Here is a 27,870-nt window from a genome sequence, read left to right as displayed (position 1 = left end):
GGGCTGAGGTCTGCAAGGACCTTTGAGGTCCCTGTTAATGACAGTTCAACACTAAATCCAGTTAGCTCCCAGGGCCATATGCAAACCTACCTCTCTGAGGGGCAGAGTCCAGACTGGCATGACTCCTGAACACAATAGTTCTAGTGACCACTAATGTTAAGTTCTACTGTGGCCCACTGGTATAGGAAGTCACAGCTGCCACTGTGCCATGCACCACCATGCTAAGGCCCCATTACCACAAAGGCACCAGCCTAAGTGAACAAGAGCCACGAAGCACATGTGGACAGTGCAGGGGAGGACTGGCCATCAGCTGGGCAAGGCTGCAGGGAGAGCAGGAACTAACGCCACAGCAGCAGCCCCTCCTTGAGCGGCAGTGTCCTCACCCAGCCGAGCAAGCCCACCCAGGTGGCACCACACTGCTGTCGACCTGTGCATGGCACCTGGTTCCCACACACGCTCAATGAACCCACACAACCTGGAAGCAGGGGTCTGTACAGTGAGGAGACAGCTAGTGGAGCACTCTCCTGTGGAAGAGGGGCTCCTGGAGGCTCTGCTCCCCTCGGCTCCATCAGGTGCACAGGGCAGACAGAACCTCAGCAGGCCAGTGGCAGCACCCCACCTGGAGGGCTGGGCAGGGAACATGACACTGTCAACTTAGAACAAACTTTTATTGTGAATGCTGGTCTGGTCAGTCCATGGCCACAGGGCAGTGGTAACTAGAAACAGCTGGAAGGACAGGGCGGGAGGGAGGGGAGAGCAGTCAGGAGCAGAGGACAAGAGAGAGCTTGGGAGAGGAGTGGGGCTGTAGAGGGCCCCAGCCAGCTATGGATCTATCCTGGCTGAGAAGGAGCACCCCAGCCTGAGGCAGTGGTGCAGGGCTGTGCCCACACTGCTCTGGGCAGCCCACCCCGCCCTGACCCAGCAGCAGTGCTTTTGATGGCTAGAAGAGTCTGCACTGCCATCTGCCCTTGTATACCCCAACTGGAGCATCTGGGCTCAGGCCCTTCACTGCTATGTGGCATGGCTGTAGCAGCTGTGTTGGGGTGACATGTGGGAAAGGAGGATTTCCAGTCCTGGCTTAACTCAGGAGCACCTCCCCTCCCCCACCAAAGGAGGTACTACAAAACCCCGATTCCAGGAAGACTCGCACCCAGTCTAGTACCCCGAACCCTGAGGCTCAGCCGGAGACCTTGGTGGAAACAGGAAGAGCCTCCAGCGGGCACAGAAGCCAGAGCAGCCAGGGCCAGCCAGGCAAGCCCGGATTGTCTCTAAGGGTAAGCCCACCTAGTTCTTTGGATCCACGGCATGGGTCAAGAGTCAGAGTAGGCAGTCCTACAATGCAGTCACCATGGCCCCCACACATCACAGGTGCCACTGAAGAGTGTGGAGGGAAAGGAGAGACAGGAGAGGCCACCATTTCCCATTAAACTCCCCAAATCATAGACTGGGGGAAATCCCTGCTCTGGCAGAAGCTGCTAAGCCCAGAGGTCAGCCCCAAAGAAGGGCTTCTAGCTAAGAGGGCAATTGGCCAGGGAAGACAGGTGCCTTGGGCTCTGAGGTTCCCTAAAGGTTCTGAGGATCTCATCGAGACAAATACAGACGGATGGAAGGACAGGCAGGCAGTCAGCTCTTGGAGGCTGGTGTCCAGCTAGAACTGAAATGGAGACTGACAGGGTCAGCTGCACTCCTGCACACACCCGCTACAGGTGTGTGCATGCACACAATCACACAGACACACATAGACACATAGATACACACACACACACACACACACACACACACACAGAGGACAGATATATAATAAAAAGATAGAAATTAAGGGCCCAGATGTACGAAAGCTGTGAGTAAGGAAGGTGGCGGGTGACAAACGGTCAGTCCTCGGACATCTAGTCCCTCCTCATCTTATAAATTACAATCCCCCCTGGAAAATCGGGGTGTGGCAACAAGGATGCTCTGGCTATGGACCGGAGTGGGCCGGTGGTGGTCAAAGATTCTCTGCCCAGCTGGTGAGCAGTGAGGATCCATCCCATGGGTGGTCAAGTGGACCAGGGGACAGTCAGCAGCCGCTGGCAGGAGTCACACAGGCCCCCTGGGACTTCACCTTGTGGCGCTGGCCCCCTCGTCGCCGGCCCCCACTGCTGGGCTTGGGCTAAAAGAAAGAAAGCAGGCACTTGAGAAGCGCTGGTCCTCTGAAGCAGGACCAGGTAGTGGAGCAGGCAGCAGCCCAACCCTGACCAGTTTAGAAGGGGAATGGAATCTCCCCGGCCGGCAGATATGGATTTGTATGGTACCGGTGGGGGAGCTAGTCAGAGAAGCACAAAGGGGCTGGGAATCAGAGAGCAGCTCTGCTACCCGGAAGAAGGCTTGGATGTCACACTAAGGATTGAGGGGTACCAGGAGGAAGGAGAAAGAATGGGGAGGAGTGGAAGAGGGGAACACTAGTCCCATGCAATAGTAACAGACACACATAGGACAGGTACCAGGGAGACTGGCACCAGGCCTGTTAGTTAGGTCAGGAAAGAACTGCAAAGAACAGGCAGGTGAGCCAGTGGGATGATGGTACAACAGTGGGGTACAATGACCTACCGAGGCCATCTCCCTCATGCCGAAAGGTGCATCAGGGGCCTCTAAGGCAGTGTCTCTCGGCTGCGATGGGTCTCAGTCACACACAGCACCAGCACACCCACGTTATTATGAAGGGGAAGCATAGGCTGGGCATGGTGGTTCCCATGTGTGACCTCAGCATCAGAAAAGCTGAGGTGGGGGCTGGAGAGATGGCTCAGCGGGTAAGAGCACTGACTGCTCTTCCAGAGGTCCTAAGTTCAAATCCCAGCAACCATATGGTGGCTCACAACCATCCATAATGAGATCTGACGCTCTCTTTTGAGGTGTCTGAAGACAGCTACAGTGTACTCACACAAAATAAATAAATCTTTAAAAAAAAAAAGAAAGAAAGAAAGAAAGAAAAGTTGAGGTGGCCAGGAGGACTGTCCCGAGTTCAAGGCTGGTCCAACCTAGTGATTTCAGGCCAGTGTGCTATACACAGTGAGAGCCTATAAAAAAATCAAAACAACAAAAAGGGGAACCTTGACACTTTTCTATTCTGCTTTATTTCATTATGATCAAATGCCAATCAGGACCACTTAGATTATCAGCCTTGCTGCTCCCACCACCACGCCAGAGGCCACACGAGGCCCTGCTTACCTGCGACTGGAGGCCACTGGACGAGGCAGCCTGTGCAGCCCCTAGTGAGGAAGCTTCATCTCCAGTTGGGGGGCCCCCTGCTGCTGGCACACCAGACGGACCTCCTTCTTCTCGTTTGCTCAGGGGACCCTTTTTTGTGGACTGCATTTTAATCTGCTGGGGCTTGGAGTTCATTGGGGAGTTGTTGGTTGTCTGAAGGAGCTGTGGAGGCCAAGTGGACAGCAGGAGGTCAGAGCTGCCTGCCCAGTCCGTCCCCGCTGCCCTTTCTCCCTCTCGCTCTGGCCCCACTCGCTCTGGCTTGGCCCGTAGGTTCTTTATTATTGGTTTCTCATTATGGATGGCCTTCAGTCACCATGTTGTTGCTGGAATTTGAACTTGTGACCTCCAGAAGAGCAGTCGGTGCTCTTAACCACTGAGCTACCTCACTAGCCCTGCCTGCTCAGTTCTGAGAGAGGCAGGGCCATCCCGGGAGGCAGAGCAAAGAGGCCTCCCACTCTACTCTGTGTCCAGGAGTCCTGGACCAGTACTGATGCCTCCCCCTGCCTCCGCACGCCTGGAGAGGATCCCACCCTGTCTGGGTCCAGCTGCTACTCCTGCAGAAAGCTCTCTGAACCTGACACCCTAGCCTCAGCCTAGCTACTGAGCCTGGGTCTGAGCTGCCCAGAGCCTGCTATGGATCATACTTTAACTTTAGACCCCCTGAAGTAACAAAATAAACGTCTGTCAGAAATCATAAAAGCTATCAGCTGGAAGCAACTCGGAATTTTTCTTGTGGCCAGGTTCAATCTCAAAGACAGCAGGAAAGATTGGCTGGATTCCACAGGATACCACAGTGGCTGTTGTAGCCTCTACCACACTGTCAAGAAGTCCAGCTCCTTCAGGACTGCCTAGGTTCATTCCAGTCTCAGACATGGAAGCTATGTCTTCCTTTAAATGGAGCAGGGGTCAAATTCTCTACCAAATGTCCCAGCCAAGATCACCGGTGAAGTCCTCAGCAGGCAAGACAGGCTCCAGAAAACACTCTAGCACCACAGGACCTTCCAACCATGTCGTGTGCCCATGATACCCAGCACTCACTCCAAATGGATATATCACGTTGTGGGACCCTCAGGCATGTCCCGTCCCAAGCGAGCCCAGGACCCAGAGGGAGCAAGCACCTCACAGACCAACTCTGGCTCCCCGGGGACTATCCAGTTGCACCCTATGGAGGAGAGCCATACTCCAATGCACCATCTTCAAGGCAGCCTCAACAGTCAAGACAGGCCTAGGCCTTGACAGAGCTGAGCATTGGCTCAGCTCTGCCAGTGCAGGGACCACACCTCTGTCCCACAGTGAAGACAACTCCAGGGTTCTCAAGAGGAGCTTGTGGTACTCATGGTTACTGGATTAGAGCAAAGTGGAGCCTCCTTGAGAAGGTGAGGCTACCCCATAATACCTTGGTGATGGTGCCAACAGCCTTGGTTCGCCCTTCCCGGAACACCAACCGCTGGTCTATATGCAGGTACTCAGGGGTCTTGATGAAGCGGAAGTGGACAGTGGCCTTATCTCCTGTGCGCAGACAGTCTTTATCCATGCTCAGAATGGTAGCTGTCTGCCGGATGCTCCCACAGTGTACTGCCAGGAGAACCAGAGTCAGGACACAGGACACCTACCCTGTGGCTCTGGCTAAAGTGCTATCTCCAGGGCAGGACAGGAACTCTGAGAGGTGGGTACAGCAGGGCAGCCTACTTTCAGATCTGACCCTGATTCCTCCTCATCTTACCGGTTGCCAGGCCCACGTGGCAGAGCTATGTACACATCTGCCTTCCCACAGGACTGTCCCTTCACACCACCAGGCACACAATCACGCTTGACGACCTGGCTGAATCAATATTGGCACATGAGGAGCCCGAGGACAGGTGTGCTCTCAGAGCATCCGCACGACTGAACAACTAGTGCTGCTCAGCGGATGAGTACAGGAACGAGTGGCTTTGCGGAACAGGATAGAGACCTATCTTGCCTGAAGGTGGAGGCACTGGGAGGATTGCAGTTCTTTTGGGAGAACCTCCAGGGCTGGCAGGACCTGACACCTACCCATGGCTTGGTATCGTGGACTAATTGTGGTGGGGTGGTGGAGGACAAGAATCTCAGCCTCAAACTCCCAGGAAGCCTGGGGATTCAGGCGTGGGGAAACCATCACCATGCCTTTCCGGATGGATGAGCGCTTTATCTGAAAGGAAAGAGATGCACACAGCTCAGGGACCGAGGTGTCTGACAGGCTTACCAGCCTGCTCCTAGACATCAGCCTGTCTCTAAGGGTGGGGACCACTCCAACCCAGCCCTGCCCCTCACTACCATCTACCGCAGACAGCACAAGGCAGCCTCAGTACTGAGCAGCAAGCTAACAGCTAACACAGCCTCTAGGAGGCAGGAAGACTGCACAGGAACCAGCATTCCAGCTGCTGGGCCTCAAGCACAGGCAAGCACTCAGGAAGAAATCAGAGATGCATAACCACCAGAGAAGACACACCATATGCTACATTTCCTGGTCATTTTGGCTTACAGGAAGGTAGGTGGCCCCGGAGCACTCCCCCCAAACCCCAGGAGGTGGCAGACTGGGCAGCAAGAGTGTGCAGCACAGGTCCCAGCCATCCGAACCTAGCAAGGATGGCGCCACATGCAGGAGGACTGAGCCCATCTCACTGCACTGCGAGCAAGAGACAAGTGCTCAGGCCACAGCGGGAGGAGCAGAGCCCACAGGACAGACAGTCCCAGGGAGGAGCCCTGGCTTGGAAAGGTTCCTAGGCTATGAGCCTCAATCTCTTCCTCTGTGAAAACAGGGTCAATAACCCACACCTTGCAATGCAGCCATAAGAACTGGAGACAGCAGATTACATGGTCTGACTAAGAGTTCAAGAAGAGTTTTAGCTTCACTCACCTTCTTCAGTGCAAAGGAGGCTGTCTGGCCGCCCCGCACTTCCTTGACAGGCATTCGCTTGCGATGGATTGACTTGACAGCAATGGACAGGAAGTTCCCCAAGGGGTCTGGGCCCAGCAGCAGAGTGTCATTCAGCTTGATCAGGCCCCGCAGTGTGGTCCCAGACACCACCGTCCCCACACCCTGCCAAGGAGAAGACCCAAGCCTAGTACGCCCATCCCCACCACAGATTCATTCCCAGGTTAGAACAGGACGTGCCCACCAGCCACACACCCTGTGCAGTCCAGTCAGAGGCACTTACGGGGACAGAGTAGGTGTCATCTATCTGGAACTCAGCAGGTTCTTCCTCCTTGTAGCTGGTGCGGGGGGACAGGAGGTTGAGGAACATCTTGAGCAGATCAAGGTTCTCACCTGTGACATTGGAGATCTGGAATATTGGGCACATCCTAAATGGAGAAGAAATAAGGAAGAGAAGTGCTCGGGCAGCCAAGACCGCCGTCTGTCACCCAGTCCCTTTGGCTATACTCTCTGTGACTTACTTGTCTTGAGATCAGGAATTGTCCATTCTGGAGTACCTCACTGGCTAGACTCTAAGGAACTGGAGTGGGGCTGTCCCCCTGAGACATAGCCCCTCACTGGACAACTGTTGGTACTGAACACAGTTCCAGGCTAGAGAAACTGGCAAAATGCCAGGCTGCTCTAAAGCACAGACCAAGTCAGGGGGCAGGTTGCTCCCAATAAGGCCCTGGCTATGGCCAAAGGGAAGGGACTGTTATCAAAAGATGATCTTGGGGTGGGGTGGTAGTGAAACATATCTTTAATCCCAATACTTAGGAGGCAGAGGCTGTTGGATCTCTGTGATCAAGCCCAGCCTGGTTTACAGAGGGAGTTCCAGAACAGTTAAGGTATTACAGAGAAACCCATGTGGGTTTGAATAGGTCTAGCTCTCATAGACTCACGTATTTGAATGCCTGGCCCACAGGGACTGGCACTAGTAGGAGGTGTGGCCTTGTTGGAGTCATGTGTCACTACGGGTTGGAGTAAGTGTGGCCTTGTTGGAGTCGTGTGTCACTGTGGCTTGGGCTTTGAGGCCTCCATGGTCAGACTACACCCTGCGTGACACAGTCTTCTGCTGCCTTGTGGATCAAGATGTACAACTCTTGGTTCCCCCAGCACCATGTCTTTCTGCATACTGCCAAGCTTCCTACCATAATGATAATGGACTAATAAACCTCTGAAACTGTAAGCCAGCCCTAATTAATTGTCTTCCTTTATAAGAGTTGCCTTGGTCATGATGTCTCTTCAAATCACTAAAATCCTAAGACACCCTGTCTCAAACAAATAAACAAACAACAACAAGATAATCTTTGTCCCATGAGCTGAAGAGTTCTAGACCGTGTTCAAGTTAATCTCTAGAATCCAGATGCATTAACATCTGGAAGAGAACCTGGTACAACAATGCCTAATAAGCATCTATGCAATGAAAATGCTCACTAAGTACGCTAAACTGACCTGTGATTAGAAGGTCATTAAAACTGACCTGTGTTTTTGAGAAACAGTATAAAAAGACGTGAGTCATAAAAAGACAGTGTTCCCCAGCTGGCTGCAGGCTGCTGCCTTCTGTGCTCAGGACGTCCAGAGCCCAAGCCCCCTCAGAGGGTTAATTATGGTTGCTGCCTTGACTGGATCAAGAATTGGCCTGTAGCATGTAATCCAAGCTAACATATCCCATGTGGTATATATTCATTCCATTGGTTCTTTGCTTCTAGAGAACTCCAGCTAGTCCAGGAAGTTAATAATATTTCCACTTCCTAGGTAAGGATGCTGATGACCCAACTGGTACTCCAACCTGAGAGGCTAGTAATTCAGAATGTGAGCCACATGATACAGGCTCCAAATAACACTGCTGGCCTAGGAGACTGCAAAGACATCCTTCTATTTCCTCGAACTATGCCCATGAGGCCTCATGCCTACTGGCTGCTTAAGGCCTATAGCTCACTTTGGCTGGGCTGGCAAGGGTGACTGCTTAGAAGCAGGTGCTTCTCCACCCTTTAGTCCTGCCCCCATTACCTCTCGGAGCTGAAGTTGGAGGCTGTGACAATCACATCATCTTTGCTCTGCACTAAGACAGGGATCTTCCGGCAGCCTGGTGACTTCAGCAGGCGCTGTAGTAGCTTCAAGGTTTCTTAAAGGGTAAAATGGAACAGAATTAGGGGACACAGCCTTCTCTCTGGCCAGACTTCCAGGGCAAGACAGGTGTACTTAACACTGATGCAAGCAGGAGACAAGACAGACAGACGGACCAGTGTTAAATGCCATAATGCCTGGTGAAGCAAAAAGGATGACCAAAGGTGGGTGAGTACATGCTGCCAGCATACATGCAGAGAGCATGCGTGGGTCCCTTCTCTAAGGCCATGAGTCTAGACACACAGACAAGTGACTTGGGCTCCCGAGGATGATGTCCTTTCCCACAATGCTCTGCTTCCTGGAAGGTCTCATCTCTGGAAGATCCCGGGCATTCACAAATCTGCAAGACCCTTTTGTTTTTTGTTTTGTTTGAGACAGGGTTTCTCTGTATATCCCTGGCTGTCCTAGAATTCACTCTGTAGACCAGGCTAGCACAGAACTCTCAAGAGATCCACCTGTCTCTGCCTCCTAAGTGCTGGAACTGATGGTGTGCACCACCCCGGCTTGGCTGCAGAGACCATTCTTCCGGGAACCTCTAATGGGACAATGCTGCATTGGATTTGTAGCACCAAGGAGAGGAGAGATGGAGAAGCCTCGTCCCAAGGCCTGTGGGTGTGAAATCTCTGGTGGCTAAAGGCCACCAGATTCTGCCCAAATTCCTCCATACGCACCCTGCTCCAATGGTGCAGCCCAATGCCTGCTGCTGGGGACATAAAGGGTGTAGGGGGAGGGGTGGCAGACTAGAGATTCCATAGATCCTGCACTTGGAAGCGGGAGGGAAAAGAGCAGAGGGAAATTCTAGTCAAGAGCTGAAGAAGGGAGGAAGAAGTAACAGACTCTGGCTGATGGACAGCGAAGCTAATCTAGCACAGACGAGGATGCAGAAGGTGCTGTCTGAGACTCTGAAGCAGTCCATGTGGAATGCAGTGCCGCAACCCCAGAGGCTGCTGCAGCTGGACGCTTCACTCACCTTGAAGGATGTTGGCAGGGCACATGTCAATCTTGGTAACAACCACAAACACAGGTACATTGAGTGCCAATGCCAAGCCCAAGTGCTCCTTGGTCATCCCCACGATGCCAGCATTGCTGCCCACCTGCCACAACAGAAAGGAACTGTCAGTAGGAGGAAGAGATTGCTGGGAGGTCAGCGGACCCCAGCCTGCTGGTGAAAGCTGGGCTGGGCCAATTCATCTAACCGATCCCTGGGGATGGGGACTTACACCTGAAAAGCAGGTGACAAAGCCTGCAGCCCCAGCCACTCAGAAGCCTGAGCTTGAGGCTTGCTTGGGTTACAGAGACCCTTCTGGACCAGCGTGAGAAACTCAATGACACCCTGTCTAGAAAGAAAAGAAAAGGCAACAAAAGTTTGGGGTGTAGCTTAGAGGAAGACTATGCTTAGCACCACAGACTTGAGGTTCAGTTCTCAGTATTGCAAAAAACAGACCAAACAAACAAAAACTCAAATCAAACCAACAGCAAAAAACCCAGAGGAGTCCTATAACCAATAACAGACAATTGAGACAGTCTGGGAAGCAGAGCATCTGCACTCCCTGAAGTGCATTCGGTTTAATATCCTTGGTCTATAATGAACATATCACTAGCTGATCATTTCTGCTTTAGAAGGTCGCCTGATGCTTGACATAATGGAACACTTGTCAGTATGAGCACGCTGTTTCCCTGGGCTGGTGAGATGGCTCAGGGGTTAAGAGCACTGGCTGCTCTTCTGGAGGACAAGGTTTAATTCCTGGTACCTACATGGTGGCTCACAACTGTCAAAAATTCCAGTTCCAAGAGATCCTACCCTCTCTTGTGACCCAAGGATGCCCCACACATGGTACAAATACAAGCATGCAGGCAAAATGCTTATAAATAGAAACAAACAAAACAAAACCTTAAAAAATGTGTCTCTGGCAGGAACACAAGAAATTAAAGCTATTGGCTGCCTCTGACAGGAAACAAGGAAGGGACATGCTCTCCGCTGCTTTGGGGCCTTGGAGGGGGTGAGGCACGCCATCACCACCGTGGTGTCTGGAGAAGGGAGGACAACCTGTGGAGTTGTTTCTTGGAGGGATGCTTCCCAGGCGTCAGGCTAGGCAGCAGACACCTCTAGCCTGAGCCATCGAGCTGGGCTCCGCATTGCCTTCTCTTCGTGCACTATGTGAGCGAATGCTTACTGAAACAGACCTAAGAGAGAGACTTGCCACCCTGGGCCTGTGTGGCACTTTGAGCATGCCAGGATGCCTTCCCTGTGAAGCTCTCACTGCTCCCACAGCCTGCAGGAGCGTCTCCAGAAAGAGAAACAGTGTAGTATGTAGCCAAGGCTGGCCTCAAAAGCCATGATCCTCCTGCCTCCACCTCCCAAGGGCTGGGATTCTAGGCACAAGCCATCAGCACGCTCAGTTATTTCTCTGCTGTGAAGTGGAAACTTGAGGGTTTTCTGGAAAGTTGGCCAGATGGTGTTTTCCAGGGACAAACACGTGAAGCAACATTGCGTTAAAGTGGACACAGATGTGAAAGGCTAAGGCCACTTAAGAAGAACGTTTCGCTGGAGCAAACACGGGAGAGAGGATGTTCTGCTGAAGCAAGCGTGTGAAAGGACACGGGATGAAGGATTCTTTGCTAACTACACACATGTATTGGTCCGCCTTACATTGCATAGTGAGCTGCATTTGTTGGGACTCCATAGAGTGAAATGCACCAAAAAACTCTGATGGTGTGCTGCAGTTTCTTGCCACTTCCCAGGATTTGGGTTAATTGGATGCACATGTTGAGCCATGACACATGCTTAGGCAAGGCATGTGGAGGACACGTGGTGTTTGGGGGATATAAACGGGACCCCACAGAATGACGGAGAGAGAGCTTGGCTTGCTGGCACAGCTGGCTGTACAGTGCTTGTGGGTCTCATGTCTTCGCTGACTGTCGCTTCCCTGAGAGAGGCACAGCTTCTCCTGGTCTTCCTGCTGGACCCTCCTGCTGACTGGAGTCAAGGCTGAGGCCTGGCTGTCTCTGTTAGGTTGTGTCACCACAGTTGCTAAGCCGACTATCGAATTGGACTGCTGGTGTATCCATGAGGTGTTTATGAGTGGCTTGAGCTGCCACTGCTGACCTGTGAACTGCTGATTTCCAGACAACACAGACTAGAGTTGCTCCAAAGAACCTTTCCAAACAGGTACACACACACACACACACACACACACACACACCCGCACCCGTACTCTCCTACCCTGTATCCTTTCCTTTCCACTACCTCTACTGGGTGGTGGGCTGCAAGGGAGGTTAAAATGTTTAAGAACCATCATTAAAATAAGGTTTGAAATGAAGTTATACTGATGTCTACAGAAGTCTAATAAATGGATGGTGGCCTACAACACAGACAGGAAATATGGTCTGGAGTGAAGATTATCTCACCATTGTCTTTACTCTTACAGCTCAGCTAGAAAAGGCTTCTTACTGTCTGAGGAACGCGAGTCTAAGTAAAGACATGACAAGGAGATGCACTAGGCTAGGGTCCAATAGGAACATGTCTCTCCAGAGACGCTAGCTAGCTCATATGGTTCAATCACACTGTACACACAGTGAAATACACTGAACCTCACAAGTTGTACAGTTATTACACATGCTAGTTTATTATAACACAAACGAAAAAGGAAAAAAAAAAGTTGGTTTCTAAACCCTTCGTGTTTAAAAAACACAGCCAGGGTGGTGCATGCCTTTAATCCCAGCACTCAGGAGGCAGAGGCAGGTGAGTTTGAGGCTAGCCTGGTCCACAGAGCTAGTTCCAGGACAGGCGGGCGTACGCAGAGAAACCCTGCCTTGAAAAACCAAAACCAAAATAAAATTAAAATTAAAAATACATTCAGGATAGGATTTTTAAAAATAATAATAGGGTTTTTTTTGTTGTTTTGCTTTGTTTTGTTTTGAGACAGGGTCTCTGTATAGCCCTGGGTGTCCTGAATGATAATAGTTACTACTACTACTACTACTACTACTACTACTACCACCACTCCTCCTCCTCCTCCTCCTCCTCCTACTACTACTACTACTACTATTACTACTACAGGCTGGAGAATGGTTTAGCAGTTAAGAGTACTTGGCTACTGGCTACTCTTCCAGATTATAGACAATTGTGAGCAGCCTTGTGGATGCTTCAATTCCCAGCATCCACAAGGCAGCTCACAACTGTCTATAATCTAGTCTCTGAGGAATCTGGCATCCCTTCTGACCTCTGTGGATACTGACATATGTGCAGGCAAAATACTCAGACACATAAAATTAAGGAGATTTAAAAATTTAAAATTAGCCAGGCGTGGTGGCTCACGCCTGTAATCCCAGCACTTGGGAGGCAGAGGCAGGTGGATTTCTGAGTTCGAGGCCAGCCTGGTCTACAGAGTGAGTTCCAGGACAGCCAGGACTACACAGAGAAAGCCTGTCTCAAAAAACCAAAAAAAAAAAAAAAAAAAAAAAATTTAAAATTATTATTGCCATGTGCATGCACTCCAAGGTCACACAGGCAGAGCAGGTGAGAAGACACTGAGGCACAGTCCGCTCTCTCCTACCTTTGTGTGGGTGCTGGGGTCAAACTCAGGTCACCAGGCTTGCTTGGCAAGCCCTTTACTCACTGAGACATCTTTCTCACCCTCCAAATTCTTAATAGCCAAAGTGCCATGGCCTCTGTGGACTTGAGGATGCCTTTTGGTCTGGCAGCTTTCCTCAGTCAAGAGTAGTAGCAGCCCTCTGAGAGTGGCTGCTATAACCCCAGGACGAGCAGGCGGAGAGGGCTGGGCGTCCCCACTGCTCCCTCTCCTCTGCAGTTTGAGGCTTGGCCTAAGAACCTGTTTGTGGGGCAACTTGAGCAAGTTTCCTAGGAACAGATGCCTGTGTTTACCACACTTATTAGCACGGGCAGCTGAGGGAGCAGGAGGGCGCAGGGGCTTCAGAAGGATTTGTGACAGGAAGGCTCACTTGCATGGGTGCACGCGCTCTTTCTCCCTCCAGCTCCCCTGAAGCGGTCCAGGAGCGCAGCAGAGCACATGCGCACAAAGCCACGCCAAGCCTCTGCCATTCTCCTTGGCAGTGATGCTCCCCCCCCCCCCCCCATGAGCTGCTCCAGCACCAAATCCCAAGCTCTCTGTGAGCCCTGGGACCCGGGAGGCTGACTTCCCACCGTGTGTGCCACCAGGTGAGCACAGGGCCAGGCCCACAGCAGCTTCCCCAGAAGAGCTGTACACTGGCTGCCATTGCTCCTTCGTAGGCACTGTGGACACTACCTTAGGCCCTGCTGATTGCTACCCTTGGTTCCTGATGTGAGGTGCCCTTTTCTTCCCCAGGTTGATCTCAGAGTGCCACGTGGGGTCACCCCTCTGGAAGTACCCCAAGGTGAAGGAGAAACATTCTGAAGGCACAAAATAAGGAGAAAGCCTCTATGCCTTTCCAAAAAGGAAATCTGCACGGGACTGTGCTTTGTATCGAGAGGCCCCTCTCTGCTCTAAATGCAGGAGAGGTCACGGTTTGCCTGTGGAGAAGAGCAGAGCTCAGAGGACCAGGGCTCCCTGAGACCCCCAAACTTGCCCCTACCAGCAGGTTCCAGTCTCTGAAGGCTCCCAAACATTTGCTTGGCATCCCCAGATCCCCTGGTTGGGGAAATCCCACACTTACCATGAGCATGCAAAAGTCAGGCAAATGGCCAGTCATGCCAAAAACAGTGGTCTTAAGGTACTTCTCATGGCCAGCCAAGTCAATGAAGGTGATCACTTTAGAGGACTTCTCGCAGATCTTTGTCCATTCGAGGCTGCCACCATGGCTGTCAGGCTTGTTCACTACATTGCCTTCACTGTCAAAGCCCAGAATGTCATTGCCCACGCTGCTGGTTCGACCAGATTCAATCTCATGTTTGTGGCGAAAGAGTTTTTGGCGGGCAAAGCCACGGCCATTGTCCAGCTCCCCGTGGGTTAGCACTCCCAGGAGTGTGCTTTTGCCAGCATCCACGTTGCCCACCACTGCCACCCTGCGTGGACAGGAACCTGATGTGAGAGCTAGTTCCTGAAGAGACTACTCAGCCAGAGACTGGGCCCTGAGCACAGGCTCACCCCAGCACCCTGGCTCAAGGCTTTTCTATTCAGGAGGAGCACAGCGGGGGATGTTCTTGGAGGAATCTGGCTCCTTTAACACTAACAGCCTTGAACCCCTGCTTTGGGAAGACCCCAGTTATGGAAGGCACAGAGGATCTCCCCAGCTCCTGGTTTCCAGCATCCCAAGCAGGGTGGCCACAGAATGTAGGGCTGGGCCTTCTCCCACACATCCCAGATGAAATAATCTGGACATGGAACTCAGAATCAAAGAGCAGAATCACCAAGACCATGAGTGCCTGTACTTTCCCATCTTAGGCAGAGGCAGAGTTGACAGGCAAGTGACACAGCCCCCACCACAAGTCATGCAGCAGGGCCCCTGCAAGTGTTCTGAGACCTTACCTGACCTCCAGGAAATCATTGTCTCCGACTCGTTTCCTGACTAGGTAATCACGCACACGGCCACCCGCTTCTTGGCGTTCTCGTAAGAGGATGACGTCAGCCTCTATCTGCTCTGCCATGCTCTTCACTGTGGCGTAGGAGGCCTCCATGTCAGCTTCACTCAGCCCGTACTCAGTCCCATCTGGTGACAAGAGCCCAGACATCAATCAGCAGGAGAGGGAGTCCTGACCCACCAGCCCGCTAAGAAGCCAGCCAGGCAACTCTACCTAAACAGACTCCCTCCTGGCACTGCAGAAAAACAGCAACTCAGGCACACACAGAGTTAATGTGGCAGGGCACAGCTTCCCCTTGTATCTGGGCACTGAGTAAATTCATTCACGAGTCACTGAGCCTCTCCTTGAAGTTATGCCAAGCTTCATACTAGGTGCTGGGAATATGGGTGCCCTCAGTGAGCGCACAGCCCCAAGGGAGAAACAAAGAAATTAATTAATCTTAATTTGCTTGGTGCACTAGCCTGTAGGGCTGAAGGAAGAGAACGCGCCGCAGCAGGGTCTCGGGTGTGGAGGGAGGCTGCAGCGTGCTGACCGCAAACCGGGTCTTTACAAGTTGAGACCTGAGCATGTAGAGAAAAGACATCGCACCAGAGAAGCAAAGCCAGAAGTCTAGCAGACCACGAGCAGTCAGGGACCGGGAAGAGGCACGGGTGTGAGGAACAGGACGGTGATGGGAGTGACAGCGAAGTGGAGCCTGGTATGACACTAGCTTGCAGCACACACAGGGTCAGGCAGAACAAGGACATGGTCAGAATGAGGCGAGCTGGAAGACCCAGGCAATACGCAAGAGGCCAGAAGCAGGAACCCAGCAAGGGAGGAATTCCAATGCCCTAGGCAAGCAAGGAGGGCAGGAAGATGGAGGGGCAGTTTTGAATTAGGATGGCTCAGGTACCATATCCAGCCACCAGCTGGAAAAAAGAACTGGAGCTCAGGATGTGAAGGAAGCCAGGAAAAGACTGAGCAATGAGCTTCCTAGAGTCTGTGAAGAGCAGGGCTCATGCGCGCGCATCCATGCAGCACAGGGTCCGCTGCCCACCCTCCCTCAGCCCCTTCTAAGTAAACCCCATGGCAGGGTACCCTCTTCTGTTTCACCACCCAGATACCTTACCAGGCCAAGCCTGTCCCTCTTCCTCCCCCCTCTCTTTTGGTTCCCTAAAGCGAGCTCATCTGTTCCAAGGAAAGGAAAGGCACTCCTCTGTCATCTCTGCTCACACTCTGAGCTACCAACTATTTCTTCAACTCTTGGGATCACCAAGGAACTGAGAAGCTAAGCCAACCCCTGCTGATACTCCTCTGGTGCTCTGACCTGACCACTCCTAGATGAGCTGCTGTCACCAAGCATCGCCAGGCTCCAGCCCTGTCCACCAGCCAGTCAGAGATCTCTTGATGTCTCCCATTCCCATCCCCCTGAATGCCAGCCTCTGCCAATACAGCCACCAAAGACCCGCTTCTTCCCCCTACTTTCTCTTTAGTTATCTCTCTCTGTGGCCTCAGCTGTCACTGTCGAGACTGCAAAGACATTCTTATTAGCCCTGGCAACCCTCTACGCTCCACATGGAATCCAGCGACTTAGGAGAAGCCCTGAAAATCTGACTCAGACTCACCCTCACCCTTTAAGCAATGGCACACTAACATAAAGCACTGTACGCTCCCTATAACCCTTTAATAGTGAAGTAAACAGCTTGACAATTCCAGCACTTGAGAGGATGAAGCAGGAGGATCATAAATGTGAGGCTCCCCTCAGACAAACAGAAAGAGGGAAGAGGGGAGGAAGAGAGGGAGAGAAGACAAACCGGGTAAACAGAAACCAGATCCTTCAGGGATGGGAGGCTGTAAACTGGGGTCCTCCGGTTCCAAACCTGGATGCTTTCTTTTCCTTCCCCACTGGCTGTCACTTTCTCTGTCTGGGCTATTCCTTTTCTCTTGCTGTCCCCATTCTAATAAAGACAGAATTTTGCTTCTGCTTCTATGCATACTTAAGCAAAACCCTTTTTCTTTTTTTTTTTTTAAAGATTTATTTATTATATGTAAGTACACTGTTGCTGTGTGCAGACACACCAGAAGAGGGCACCATATCTCACTGCAGATTGTTGTGAGCCACCATGTGATTGCTGGGATTTGAACTCAGGACCTTCGGAAGAGCAGTCAGTGCTCTTAACCACTGAGCCATCTCTCCAGCCTCAAGCAAAACCCTTTCATCAGCCCAGCCCTGCCAATCCCAGTTGTTTATGGTGTTCTTTTGCTGCCTGATTTGGGCCCATATTCTATTGAATAATTGATTTCATTGAATCTAGTCTGTGTGCCTTCCCCCTGTGCTACGCCCCACAGCCCGTCCAACACAGCACCCACACATTTAAGCTCCCAAAGGAACCATAGTGCTTACATCATCACTTTCACATCAAAATCTCTGAATGACTTTCTAGAACCAACAGAATTCCTTCCAGCTTCAATCCCCTTAAGTCCCGCCCCCATCATTCTACACCCTTTACACAGACTCCCCTTCTCAGCTCTATCCCATTGCAAATGTCCCAGGGGTGGGGATGGGGCTTATCCTAGGTCCAGGACAGTTCTAGCATCTACCCTCTAGCCCTAGACAGCAGCCCATCAGCATCTGTTCAGAGGCCCCACAAACATTGGCCCTCCGTGCCACATTTGCCACTCCTTGCCCTTGTGCAAAGGTGTTTTTAGACACATGTCCAGAAGTGTCTTGAGGATGGGAACCATATCTTAACCATTTTCTGGTGAATAGTTTTCCTACATTAATCACTCAAATGCATAGAAAATGTAAAACAACTGAACCAAGGGAGAGCAGAGGGCAGAGGGCAGAGGGCAGAGGGCAAAGGGCAGAAGGGTTCTGAATGAACAGCGGAAATCTACTACCGTCTGAACTAGGGAAAACTGTCATCCTCACCAGCCTATTTACCTCCCTGCTGCTTTCTAAGCTAGGGCCAGCACCAATGTCCCCTTGACCATCAGAGCTCATGGGTGGTCACATTATCCTGGTCTAGCATGCACCACTCTCATTGTGTTAGGAGTAGACAAAAGCCAAGGAGAAAAGCCAGAGTCCAGTTACTCAAGACCATGCAGGCCCTCATCAGATTTCTGTCCTGCCAGCTCGCTTACCTTTCCCACAGCATTCTTTTACTCCAGTGTGACAGCTTCCTAGGCTTTGGGGACTCAAGTCTCAGCTCTTTGGCATGACATTCAAGGACCATAACTGAACCCTGACTGCCTACCTGTCCACCTCCTGACCTCATATTCTCCTCTCCTTACTAGAGTACATCTGGCCTTCCACTGCCTCCACGCCTCTGGGCGTGGGGTTTCCTCTGCCCACTCACACTGCTCCCACAGAAGCAGCTCCCTCGTGTGGTTCTTGCTGACTCCTGTGTCCCTTGCTGTGCCATCTGTCACTCCATTGATCACCAGGGTTGATTAGGCTGATCTGGCTGGCTAAGCAGGGATGCCCTCCCTCTCTCAGTGCTCCATGTGCGTCCCTCCAGAAACTGCACAGTGAAGAGGACGACCTTTCCTGACAGAGACCCATTTGCAGTCATGGGTCTAATGAAACAACTGCGCTCCCCGCTGGAACCTCCAACGGAGCTCTCAAGTCTTGACGTCTAAGAGATACTCCAGGTTCTCTTTGCAAAACAATCTCATAAGTCAGCTACAACTTTGGACCCTGAAAACCTGGCAATGCTAACACGAACACTTCTGTGCCATGGTCACTCCTGGATTATCACTCATATCTTCCTACTATTTATTTATTTATTTATTTATTTATAAAGATTTGAGTTCTAATTAAATGTGTGTGGGAGAATGGGCACACGCATGTTGGTGTCCAGCAGGTATCAGATTCCCCAGGAGCTAGAGTTATGGGTGGCTGTGAGCCTCTTAATATGCATAGGGGGCTGAACTTGAGACCTCTGAGGAGCACTACACTCTCCAGCTCAGCATTACCTTGCATTTTAAGGCAAAAAAAAAAAATCGACAGGTAAACCCAGACCTTCTAGGTTCCAGACCCTAAACCACCGGACCATTATTGACTTGCTTCCTAAAATATTAACCAAAAAAAAAAAAAAAAAATAGAAAAAAAGGCCGGGCGTGGTGACGCACGCCTGTAGTCCCAGCACTTGGGAGGCTGAGGCAGGCGGATCTCTGAGTTCGAGGCCAGCCTGGTCTACAGAGTGAGTTCCAGGACAGTCAGGACCACACAGAGAGAAACCCTGTCTTGAAAAACCAAAAACCAACCAACCAACCAAACAAACAAAAAAAACAACAAAAAAATTAACCTTAAATGAAGAACACACAGGTATAGCACACAGTCCCCTGGATTGTGTACATAGTTTTAATATGTTTATCTGGGAAATATTTCTTCCAGGAAGGTCTCCTTGTCTCCAGTGCTACAGAGGAAGACCCTAGTGGAAGGGTCAAACATCTTCGCACGGGAGAAGCTGGAGATGAAGCTGACCTCTGAGGGCCTTGTAATTGACTCAGTTCTATTTGATGCTCAACTTGTTTAACCAGTTCAGATCTCTCTGCCTCCAAAGAATCCAGCAGCAGGAGTCACCAAGATGATGTGTGGCTAATGCTGTTGTGTGCTGAGATGGGCCAGTATCTGATATCTTATCTCCCAAAGGAGGGTTAATTAGATATGAGTTGGTGGGTATGGTAGAATTCAGACTGCATTAAAGGATGGGAGAAAAACTTTGCATAGCTGGGGAAGGCCAAAGTCAAAGCATCAAGAATTCAAGGCCAGCTTGAATTATATGGTGAGACCCTCTTAAAACAAATGAACAAACATATAAATAAATAATGAGAAGTCTGGGTCTTTAAAGACTTGCCCCACCACTTGTCAAAACTGACCTTTATGTGGTTTCCTACAACGCAGGAAGTGACCTATGAGTAGTCTGTCTTCTTAAGGCAGGCCAGAGACGCACCTGTCAAGCTTACACGAGGAATGAATAATTTCCTATCACCAAGTACACAAGGCCTTTTCTGAACCTGCTGCCTAGCAGCACTTGGCAATGCTGACGGCTTCCCTCCCTCCCTTGACAGGTGACCCCTTAGCCTATCTCTCAAACCATGCCTTCTTCTAGGCGTAGGGTTGGCTGGAGTGGGAGGGAAAGGAGATAAGGCAGCAGGCACGGTAGGATGCAGAAAACAAGACTTTGTCCTGGTTGTTGTCATCTTTCCTCCTTGGGGTTGAGGACCACCAGCTTTATTCTGCTTTGTTTGGGTTTTCATTGCTGGGGATAGAGCACAGGGCCTTGGACACACTAGATGAGCCTTCTTCTGTTAACCTACAAGCCCAGCGAACCAAATTTTAAGCACCTAAAAGAACTTTGGAAAGTATCAAGACTTGCAAGATCCCTAACACCATAGGTCAAATAGTGGAAGAACAATTTTTTTTTCTGCCAGTGCTGAGGATTCGGCGAGGCCTTGCACAAGAAGCACTGCCCCTGAGCTACCCCTCCAGCCTTTTTTATATTTTTATTTTTAGACAAGATGTTTGGAATTGGCCATCCTCCTGCCTCAGTCTCCTGAGTGGTAGGATCACAGGCATGCATTCCTAAGCCTGGCAGAAGCCTGTAAGAGTTCCTTTACTCAGACTCAGCCTGCCAGAGAACTATTCTGTGCCCTTCTACAAGTCTGCTAAGCAAAGAAAACTGCCCTAATAATGCACACAGGCCTGGCCTGGGCTTCTTCCAAGCGATCCTCAACTTCAGTTTTCATTTCCGCAAAGATAATGCAAGAATGATGAAGGCAGTAGGTAGGTAACAGCACTGAGAGTATAAAACTATGAGTGACCGGAGGGTGGAGTAGGAACGGGACAAAACCAATTCCATAATCTCATCTGGGACTCTGACATGGGGTCAGCCTTTCTCTAAAACTGTAAGCTCCATTACAAAGAACAAGTAGGTTGGAGGACAATAATCAGAATGGTCACAAGTCTCCAAGCCTGACTAGATCCAGGGGCCAGGAGGGACCTCTGTTATCACAGCTATGCACACGGAGCGGTCAGTATGGACTGGGCCACAGTCACTCAACAGAAGGGAGGAATTCTGAGTGTCTTTTCCTTGGTGGGTTCAAGAAGAACCACAGAGATTCTCAGCCACAAAGGAAACAGAAAGCAATAAGAACCACAGACAGGGCCTGGAGTGGAAGCAGACTCGATTCTAGACCTAGCTAGGATCTGCTCCTTTACCTTAGACAAAAGGTTTCCTTGCTTAAAGCTTCAATTCCCTGTATGCCAATGAGGAATCTGAGGTGGAGAGGAAGTATCTCTAGGGCCCCCTGGGCAAGTGGACCCCCAAATTTGCCCTGACTGCTAACATAGGAACTGGTGTTCAGTTGCTGGTCCCTCCCTCCAGACAGATCTGCAGGCACTACAGTGTGGCCGGTCGCACAAGAGACAAGGGAGAGGAAAGGGTGGTGGTGGTGGGGAAATGTGCACTAAATAATTGTTTCAAACAAAGGAGAGGAAAACTATGCTCACCTGATCCCTGCCCAATGACATATATGGTCTCTCCGCATCCCTCGTCCATCCTCTCCCACAGCTGCCGAAGGAGGCTGTCATACTGCTCTGATGTAGGGCTCACTAGAACCAGCTAGAAGAGAAACCAACAGCCTTAGACCCGCACTCACTACAAAGTGCCACAGCCAAAGCTGATCAGCAGCCTGACCAGACCCCAGGTCACCCTAATGGGACACAGCTGCACAGCCCATCACACACTCGCCAGTCTCTCCTGAAACAGCCTGACAAGACCCAGACGATACACTGAGTATGCGTCTGTGCCACAACCTGCAGGAGGAGAGAGGTGCACACAGCCTGCTTCCTGGTGCTTCACAAGAGGATTAGGTCCCAAACAAGGGAGATGGTCTGACACTGAGGAAGCTCAGTGTCTTCAGTGCTCTGCACTTCTACACGGTCTTTTGCCTGCAGTGTGCATCAGGAGTTCAAGGGCAGGCCCTCCACCCACAGCCCAGTGCTCTCATAATAACAAAAGAATTCTGTTCACCTTGTCTAAGCTGTCTCATTTACTACAGTGAAAACTGCCTGCAGAAGGCCATCTCTGTCATCCAAACCCTGCTGCTGCTAAGGTTAGTGCTATTAGAACCACAGCTGGGCAAATCCTGTCAATAACAAAGTATCAGCCACTTACTTGGGAAGGCCACTGCCATGAGGCAAGTGGATTTCATTCTCTAGCCACTATGTGACCTTGGACAAAGAACATAACCTTTCTGAATCTCAATCTTCTAGTCTAGAGAGTAACATAAAGCATCTGGGCTAGCTCAAGTCTCTAATACCAGTGTTGGAATACCTGAGGCAAGAAAACTAGCCTAGGCTATAGAATTAGAGACGTCCAGAACAAAGCAAAAGCATCTAGGCCAGGCTCAACTAGCATGCATTTCAGTTATCTTCAACCAGTCTTCAAAAACCTTGCATGAATCTCACACCATTCATCAGTAACTGTTTTTCTTGCTGGAAGCTTTCAGAACCTTAACTCCCTCATTTAGGTATAGTGAGAGTATATATCTAATGTTTACTCTTTGCAGGACCAAAATATATTCAATTCACCCGTCTCTCCTCCACATGGCCAGCTTTTGTTTTCAAAACACACACACACACACACACACACACACACACACACACACACCCTCATTTCCCCAGCTCCTTGATGAAGTAACTGTCCCTTACTCAGGGCAATTAACTAAAATGGTCCATGAGGTACCACCCTCTTCCCAACTCTGCCCCAATTTCCCACTGAGTTTTCAGGTTTCTTCAGCTCCATGACTACTACTGACATCTAGTCAGTACACTTCCCACAGGGGCCATTTGACTCATCAGAGCTTATAATTGTAGCTCAGAGGCTGCCAGTGTTACATTGTCTCCTGCATCTTGGATGGAGGTTTCCCTGAGCTTGGCTACCCTTATTTATAGTATTAGAGGCACTAGACAGGACCATCATGACAAAAAGAAGCTAGTTGGCTTCCGAGGGCCCAGCAGAGACTAGAAGTAGAAAGAACAGTTGGGAACTGCTTCCTTAGGTTTCAGGGAAAGGTTCCTTCCAGTGTAGAGCCAAATTTTATGTAGTAGTGTGAGATGTCATATTTTCAAAGCACCATAAAATCTCCCATCCAAGTAGTAATCAGACCAGACCCTGCTTAGCTTCGGAGATCAGACGAGATGAGGCTCGTTCAGCATAGTATGACCACAGACATCAAAGCACCGTAAAATCTCTATTGTAATTATCCTACAAAGGGCAGGGGGTGGGGCCGCTCTATCTTCCATCAGCTGCTGTTCAATCCTCGCGGGGGATCCTCTTCTACCTAGTGCAAACACTTACCGAGTCTCTGATATGCATCTGGTACTATAATGGCTCTTAACAACCTCTTCTAATTTTTGCAACACATCTGCACTTTCTTGATGGGTTAGCTGGGGCCCAGAGAGGTTAAGAAAGATTCCTAAGGTCACAGACCCTTTTAATGGCAACAGTTGGAAGGGAAGCCTGGAAGTGAAGCCGGTCCCTCCTGTGGCATTAGTTTCTTTAGTGATGTTAGACACTTTCTAAACACCAGTAACATCTTGTAGTTACTTTCTTATTTTCCACAATACCAAGTAAATGATGAGATCTTAATTTCTGCCTACCTTTTCAACAACGCAAAAGGCACTATTTAAAGACGCCCTTTCTTATTCCATGAATACAAGAGGTGGTTCCACTCCTAAGTGGCAAGACTGAGGGTTATGCCTATTTTTTAAAAAAAATTATAACAAGGAAGGCAGGGGTGGGGGAAGGCGACGAGTGCCACGGTGTACGTGTGGACATCAGAGGACAACCTGTGGGAGTCAGTTCTCTCCTTTACTAGGTGAGACCAGGGGATCGAACTAAGGTCGGCAAACTTAGGAGGCAAGCCCCTTTACCTGCTGAGCCAATCTGTCAGCCCCATCTTTTTATTTTATTTGGGTGGACACGGAAAGTGGACACTCCTCGGACATCATTCTCGCCGACTGAGCACCCACTTTCTGTTTCCTTTCCAGAGACCAGGAAGAGAAACGGCTGCCGCCCCTTAGACTGGCTACCTGTCTTCGCTGAGTATCCCGCCCCCTGCCTAAGCCACCTTGACACTTGACGCTTCTAGAAGAGGAAGACCCTTCCTGGGGACAGAGGGCTGGTCCACACGGGGACAGGGTGGCAGGGCGCGCGGCCGGAGTCGAGAGCCCCGTTCCACGTGGCGGAGCCAAGGGGCAGCGATCGAGGCGGGAGCGGGAAGCGCGGGAGGCCGGGTGGACGCTGCCGGGTGCGGAGAGTGGGCCCGGGCCCCACAGGTCCCGGAAAGCGGCAGGTGGGCGGGTTGCGTCCCTCCGGCGCTCCTATGAGCCCTGCCACTGGACAGCTGGCTGCCCGCCGTCGCCTCGGAGACCGCCCGGCCCCTCCGCGTACCCCTGGCCCCGCCGCCGCCTCCCGGGCCTACCTTGCTGGTGAGGTCCAGCTCCGGCTCGCCGTTGAGTGCCTCGCCGTCCTCGCTGCAGTCCGAGTCGAAGCCGCCGTGGAGTCGGGCCGCAGCCGCGGCGGCCCGGGCCGCCCCTGGAGAGCTTGGCTCGGGGGCGAACATCGAGGCCGGCACTGGTGAGTCCACCGGGGAGCGACTCCGCTCCGCCGCCATCTTTAAGAACTTAAGCTAATTCGCAGCCGGCCGCCCGCCCTCCCTCCCTGTCTCATTTAACTAATTTATGCTTGGCCCCGCCCCTTCTTATTGGAATAATTTATGCGCGCCTTTCCCCGCCTCCCGAGGGTGTCGCGTATCTCTAACAGAGACACAGGCGACCCAGTCTGTTAGCTACCAATCGCTGCAACTCTCTCAAATACTTAATGAATAATTAATGAGACCCAAACCCATACAACAAAAGTCCTAGTGGTCGGGAGCCTTGGTTCCACCTCTGGTGGGGGCCCAACACAGCATGCACGCTACCTGCCTGGATCCTTCCCGCCAACGGGAGCGAAGCAGAGGTTTGACTGACTTGACAGCAATCCAATGAAAAGAGACATCCATGCTTTCCCGCCCCCTCATTTCCCCCCCCCCCCCCCCCCCCCCCGCGCGCTCCGTCCTCACTTTCCAGAGGCGGGGCCAGCTTCCAAATTATACTGCAAAACTGTCCCGCCTGGAGTCTCAGAATGATGGACAAGGGCGGAACCCAATCTTGTCCTCCCTAAGTCCCGCGCGTCTGGCCGCCGCACACCCAGATAGTAAACTGCAAAATGAGCCTGGCACTCGGAATGATTGAAAGCAGTTGCTACAATACTATATCCGGCGTGCTGGCATGAACAAGGCAATTTTTATAGTAGAATCGATGCTATGTATTCCAGGAGCTGTAATGTTATAGCAGCCAGACCAAGACAATTAATTAAACACTCGCCTTAGGGAGCTCCATTCATTGACTCATCGGAGAGCAATTGAGTGAACAGAAGGGGCAGAAATTGACAGTCCAAACACCAGCGTAAATCCCCTGAGCACGTTTTTGGTGAACAGCTGACCCACAGGTCTAGAATTTGTCAAGGTAGTTTCTTGTAGCTTAATTTTTCAGTTGCCACTTGCGCAAAGTTCCAGTCCAAAAAACTGTCCGTGTGCCCGCAATTTCTGTTTCAAATGTCTGAAAAACCTAGACTTGGTTAGGTAAGTTCTGGTTTTTACCAAGGTCTAATTATGCTGACTGGGCCTGGCCACTCGTCCTGGTAATAGATAAAACAGAGCAGTCGCCTGAGAAAGTATGGGAAATTTAGGGACTGAACCACAGGATGTATGTGATGAGCTTTTTGTGAGTATGAATGGTGTGTGTGTGTGTGTGTGTGTGTGTCACCTTTATGCAGGGCCTATAGTGTCTAGATAGAGCCCCGGAAGTCTTTTGGACTCGAGTCACAGACGAATGTTAGTCTCCATATGGGTACTGGGAATCAGTCTTCTGGAAAACCTGTCAGTGCTCTGAACCTCTGAGCCATATCTCCAGCCCCAGAGATTTGGACTCCTAACTGACATCTAAAATGAGAGGTAGTCTTGTGGACTGAAATCCTCAATTTGTGGGTTCTGACAGAATCTCTGAGTATTAAGAATTCAATTGGATCCGGGCGTGGCGCATGCCTGTAATCCCAGCACTCTGGGAGGCAGAGGCAGGCAAATTTCTGAGTTCGAGGCCAGCCTGGTCTACAGAGTGAGTTCCAGGACAGCCAGGGCTACACAGAGAAACCCTGTCTTGGAAAAAAACAAAACAAAACAAAACAAAACAAAACAAAACAAAAAAAAAAAGAATCCAATTGGAGCCGGGCAGTGGTGGGGCACACCTTTAATCCTGGTACATGGGAGGCAGAGGCAGGCAGACTTCTGAGTTCGAGGCCAACCTAGTCTACAGTGAGTTCCAGGACTGCCAGGGCTACACAGAGAAACCCTGTCTCAAAAAAAAAAAAAAAATTCAATTGGAGGTCGCTCACTGCTTGTCTGGAAGTGATCAGAGTTGACAGTTGTATTAACTCTATTGCTTTGATTGCTATTTAGCATTGTATCACCAGAAAGAGTTCAATTTCAGAATACATTGATATGTGACTGGAGGAAAAGAATGTCCTTCTCACCATAGGATTTTGCCTAGAAAGGATATACATTCTGAGTACTTGCTTTTCAAATTGAATGATTTGGAGAATAAATATAAAAAGTAACAGTTGAGAAGTAATTCCCTATCCATCTTTACATTCTCTTTCTCAAAAGTTTGGCCCAAACTCAGACCCTTAATTTACTACAGACATGATTTCAAATCACTTGATTGATTTCTTTGGGTTGCAGTTTTCTCCCTGAAAAACGTCTAATTTACTTGGCAGTAAATTACTCATCAGCTAATTAATATATGTAAAGTTTACCATAATTCCGGTTGAACAGCAAGTCCCTAGGAGATAAATCCTATGTAAATACACTGTAACAGTTTGGTAGTTTACAAATTACACACACACAAAAGTTAATTCAAAAGTAGTCTAGATAGAGGCAGAGGACTCACTACCAAGTGGTAATCTCTCAGATGTGTTAAGCAAGCACTGTTAATTGGAGTGGTTTTGAGGATTAGAGAAACCTTCACTTTGAAAGTGCAAATCTGGGGGCTGGAGAGATGGCTCAGTGGTTAAGAGTACAATTGAAGGTCCTGAGTTCAATTCCCAGGAACCACATGGTGGCCCACAACCATCCTAATGAGATCTGACGCCCTCTTCTGGTGTGTCTGAAGACAGCTACAGTGTACTTAGATATAATAAATAAATCTTTTTTAAAAAGTGCAAATCTGTTGTTTTCCCTAACAAAAATCCGTTAGGAAGGCAGTTAGAAACAATGATTTATTTTAAATCCACAGGAAACTGCAAATAGTCTGCCTTTGGATACAATGTACTCAGTGAAACTCAAAATGCCGGGCTCTAGTTGGTAGAGTGCTTGTCTTGCATTTACCAGGGTTCGATCCCTTGCCCTGCACAACTTGAACATTCTTGGTTATGCGTTTGAGATCAGCTGGATTAGAGAACACACACACACACACACACACACACACACACACGCGCGCGCGCGCGTTTAAAAAAGGATCGGAAAGGAAAACACAGAAAGGAAGGCTTGTGACAGCCATCAAGAAGTTGCTGAGCAAAAGGGCAGTAGTTTGTGTGAAGTGAACGGGAATATGACACCAAGGATCTGAAATAGAACTCTGTTTCCATTTGAAATATGACACCCAGCGAGAGAGTCAACTCTCAAAGAAGACTGGAGGCGGTCGGGTTCATTAACCAAGATTATTATGCCCGACCACGTCGGTAAAGTGTTTGGAAATCTGGTGAACATAAGTGGGCCAGGGCAGCCGCTGCCCCGGCTCAAGAAAGCACTACACCCGGAGGAGGGCCCTGCGGCATCCAGGCGGGAGTGGGCGTCAGGGCGGAGCTGCGGTGAAGCGACAAGTCGACCTTCACTGCTACCGCGGAGCCCCGCAGCCCAGAACAACCGCTCCTCCGCCAACTCCAAGCACCAGGCG

At 50.5% G+C, this 27,870-nt stretch overlaps 1 protein-coding gene across 1 annotated transcript; it reads right to left on the bottom strand.

Annotated features, from left to right (window-relative positions):
* Positions 1–649: 649 nt before the first annotated feature.
* On the bottom strand, positions 650–24,536 carry Gtpbp1 (GTP binding protein 1). The gene is made up of 12 exons (XM_052160685.1): positions 24,303–24,536; positions 21,325–21,436; positions 14,776–14,956; positions 13,964–14,312; positions 9,279–9,402; positions 8,192–8,306; positions 6,423–6,567; positions 6,122–6,304; positions 5,278–5,413; positions 4,640–4,818; positions 3,205–3,405; positions 650–2,149 (listed from the first exon to the last, which is right to left on the bottom strand). The coding sequence occupies exons 1-12, from the start codon at positions 24,492–24,494 to the stop codon at positions 2,057–2,059; spliced, it is 2,010 nt and encodes a 669-aa protein (XP_052016645.1). The 5' UTR covers positions 24,495–24,536; the 3' UTR covers positions 650–2,056.
* Between the last annotated feature and the right edge of the window lie 3,334 nt (positions 24,537–27,870).

This window comes from Apodemus sylvaticus, chromosome 17, assembly GCF_947179515.1.
Source record: "Apodemus sylvaticus chromosome 17, mApoSyl1.1, whole genome shotgun sequence".
Taxonomy (NCBI): Eukaryota; Metazoa; Chordata; class Mammalia; order Rodentia; family Muridae; genus Apodemus; species Apodemus sylvaticus.
Note: the sequence above shows the minus strand (reverse complement) of the source record. Positions and strands in the feature narration are given on the sequence as shown.

Coding starts and splice junctions, on each gene's coding strand:
- Gtpbp1 (XM_052160685.1), bottom strand. CDS start 24,494: ATGGCGGCGGAGCGGAGTCGCTCCCCGGTGGACTCACCAGTGCCGGCC. Junction 6,305..6,422: donor ATGACACCTACTCTGTCCCC/GTAAGTGCCTCT, acceptor TCTCCTTGGCAG/GGTGTGGGGACGGTGGTGTC. Junction 4,819..5,277: donor TCCACGATACCAAGCCATGG/GTAGGTGTCAGG, acceptor TTCTCCTGGCAG/TACACTGTGGGAGCATCCGG.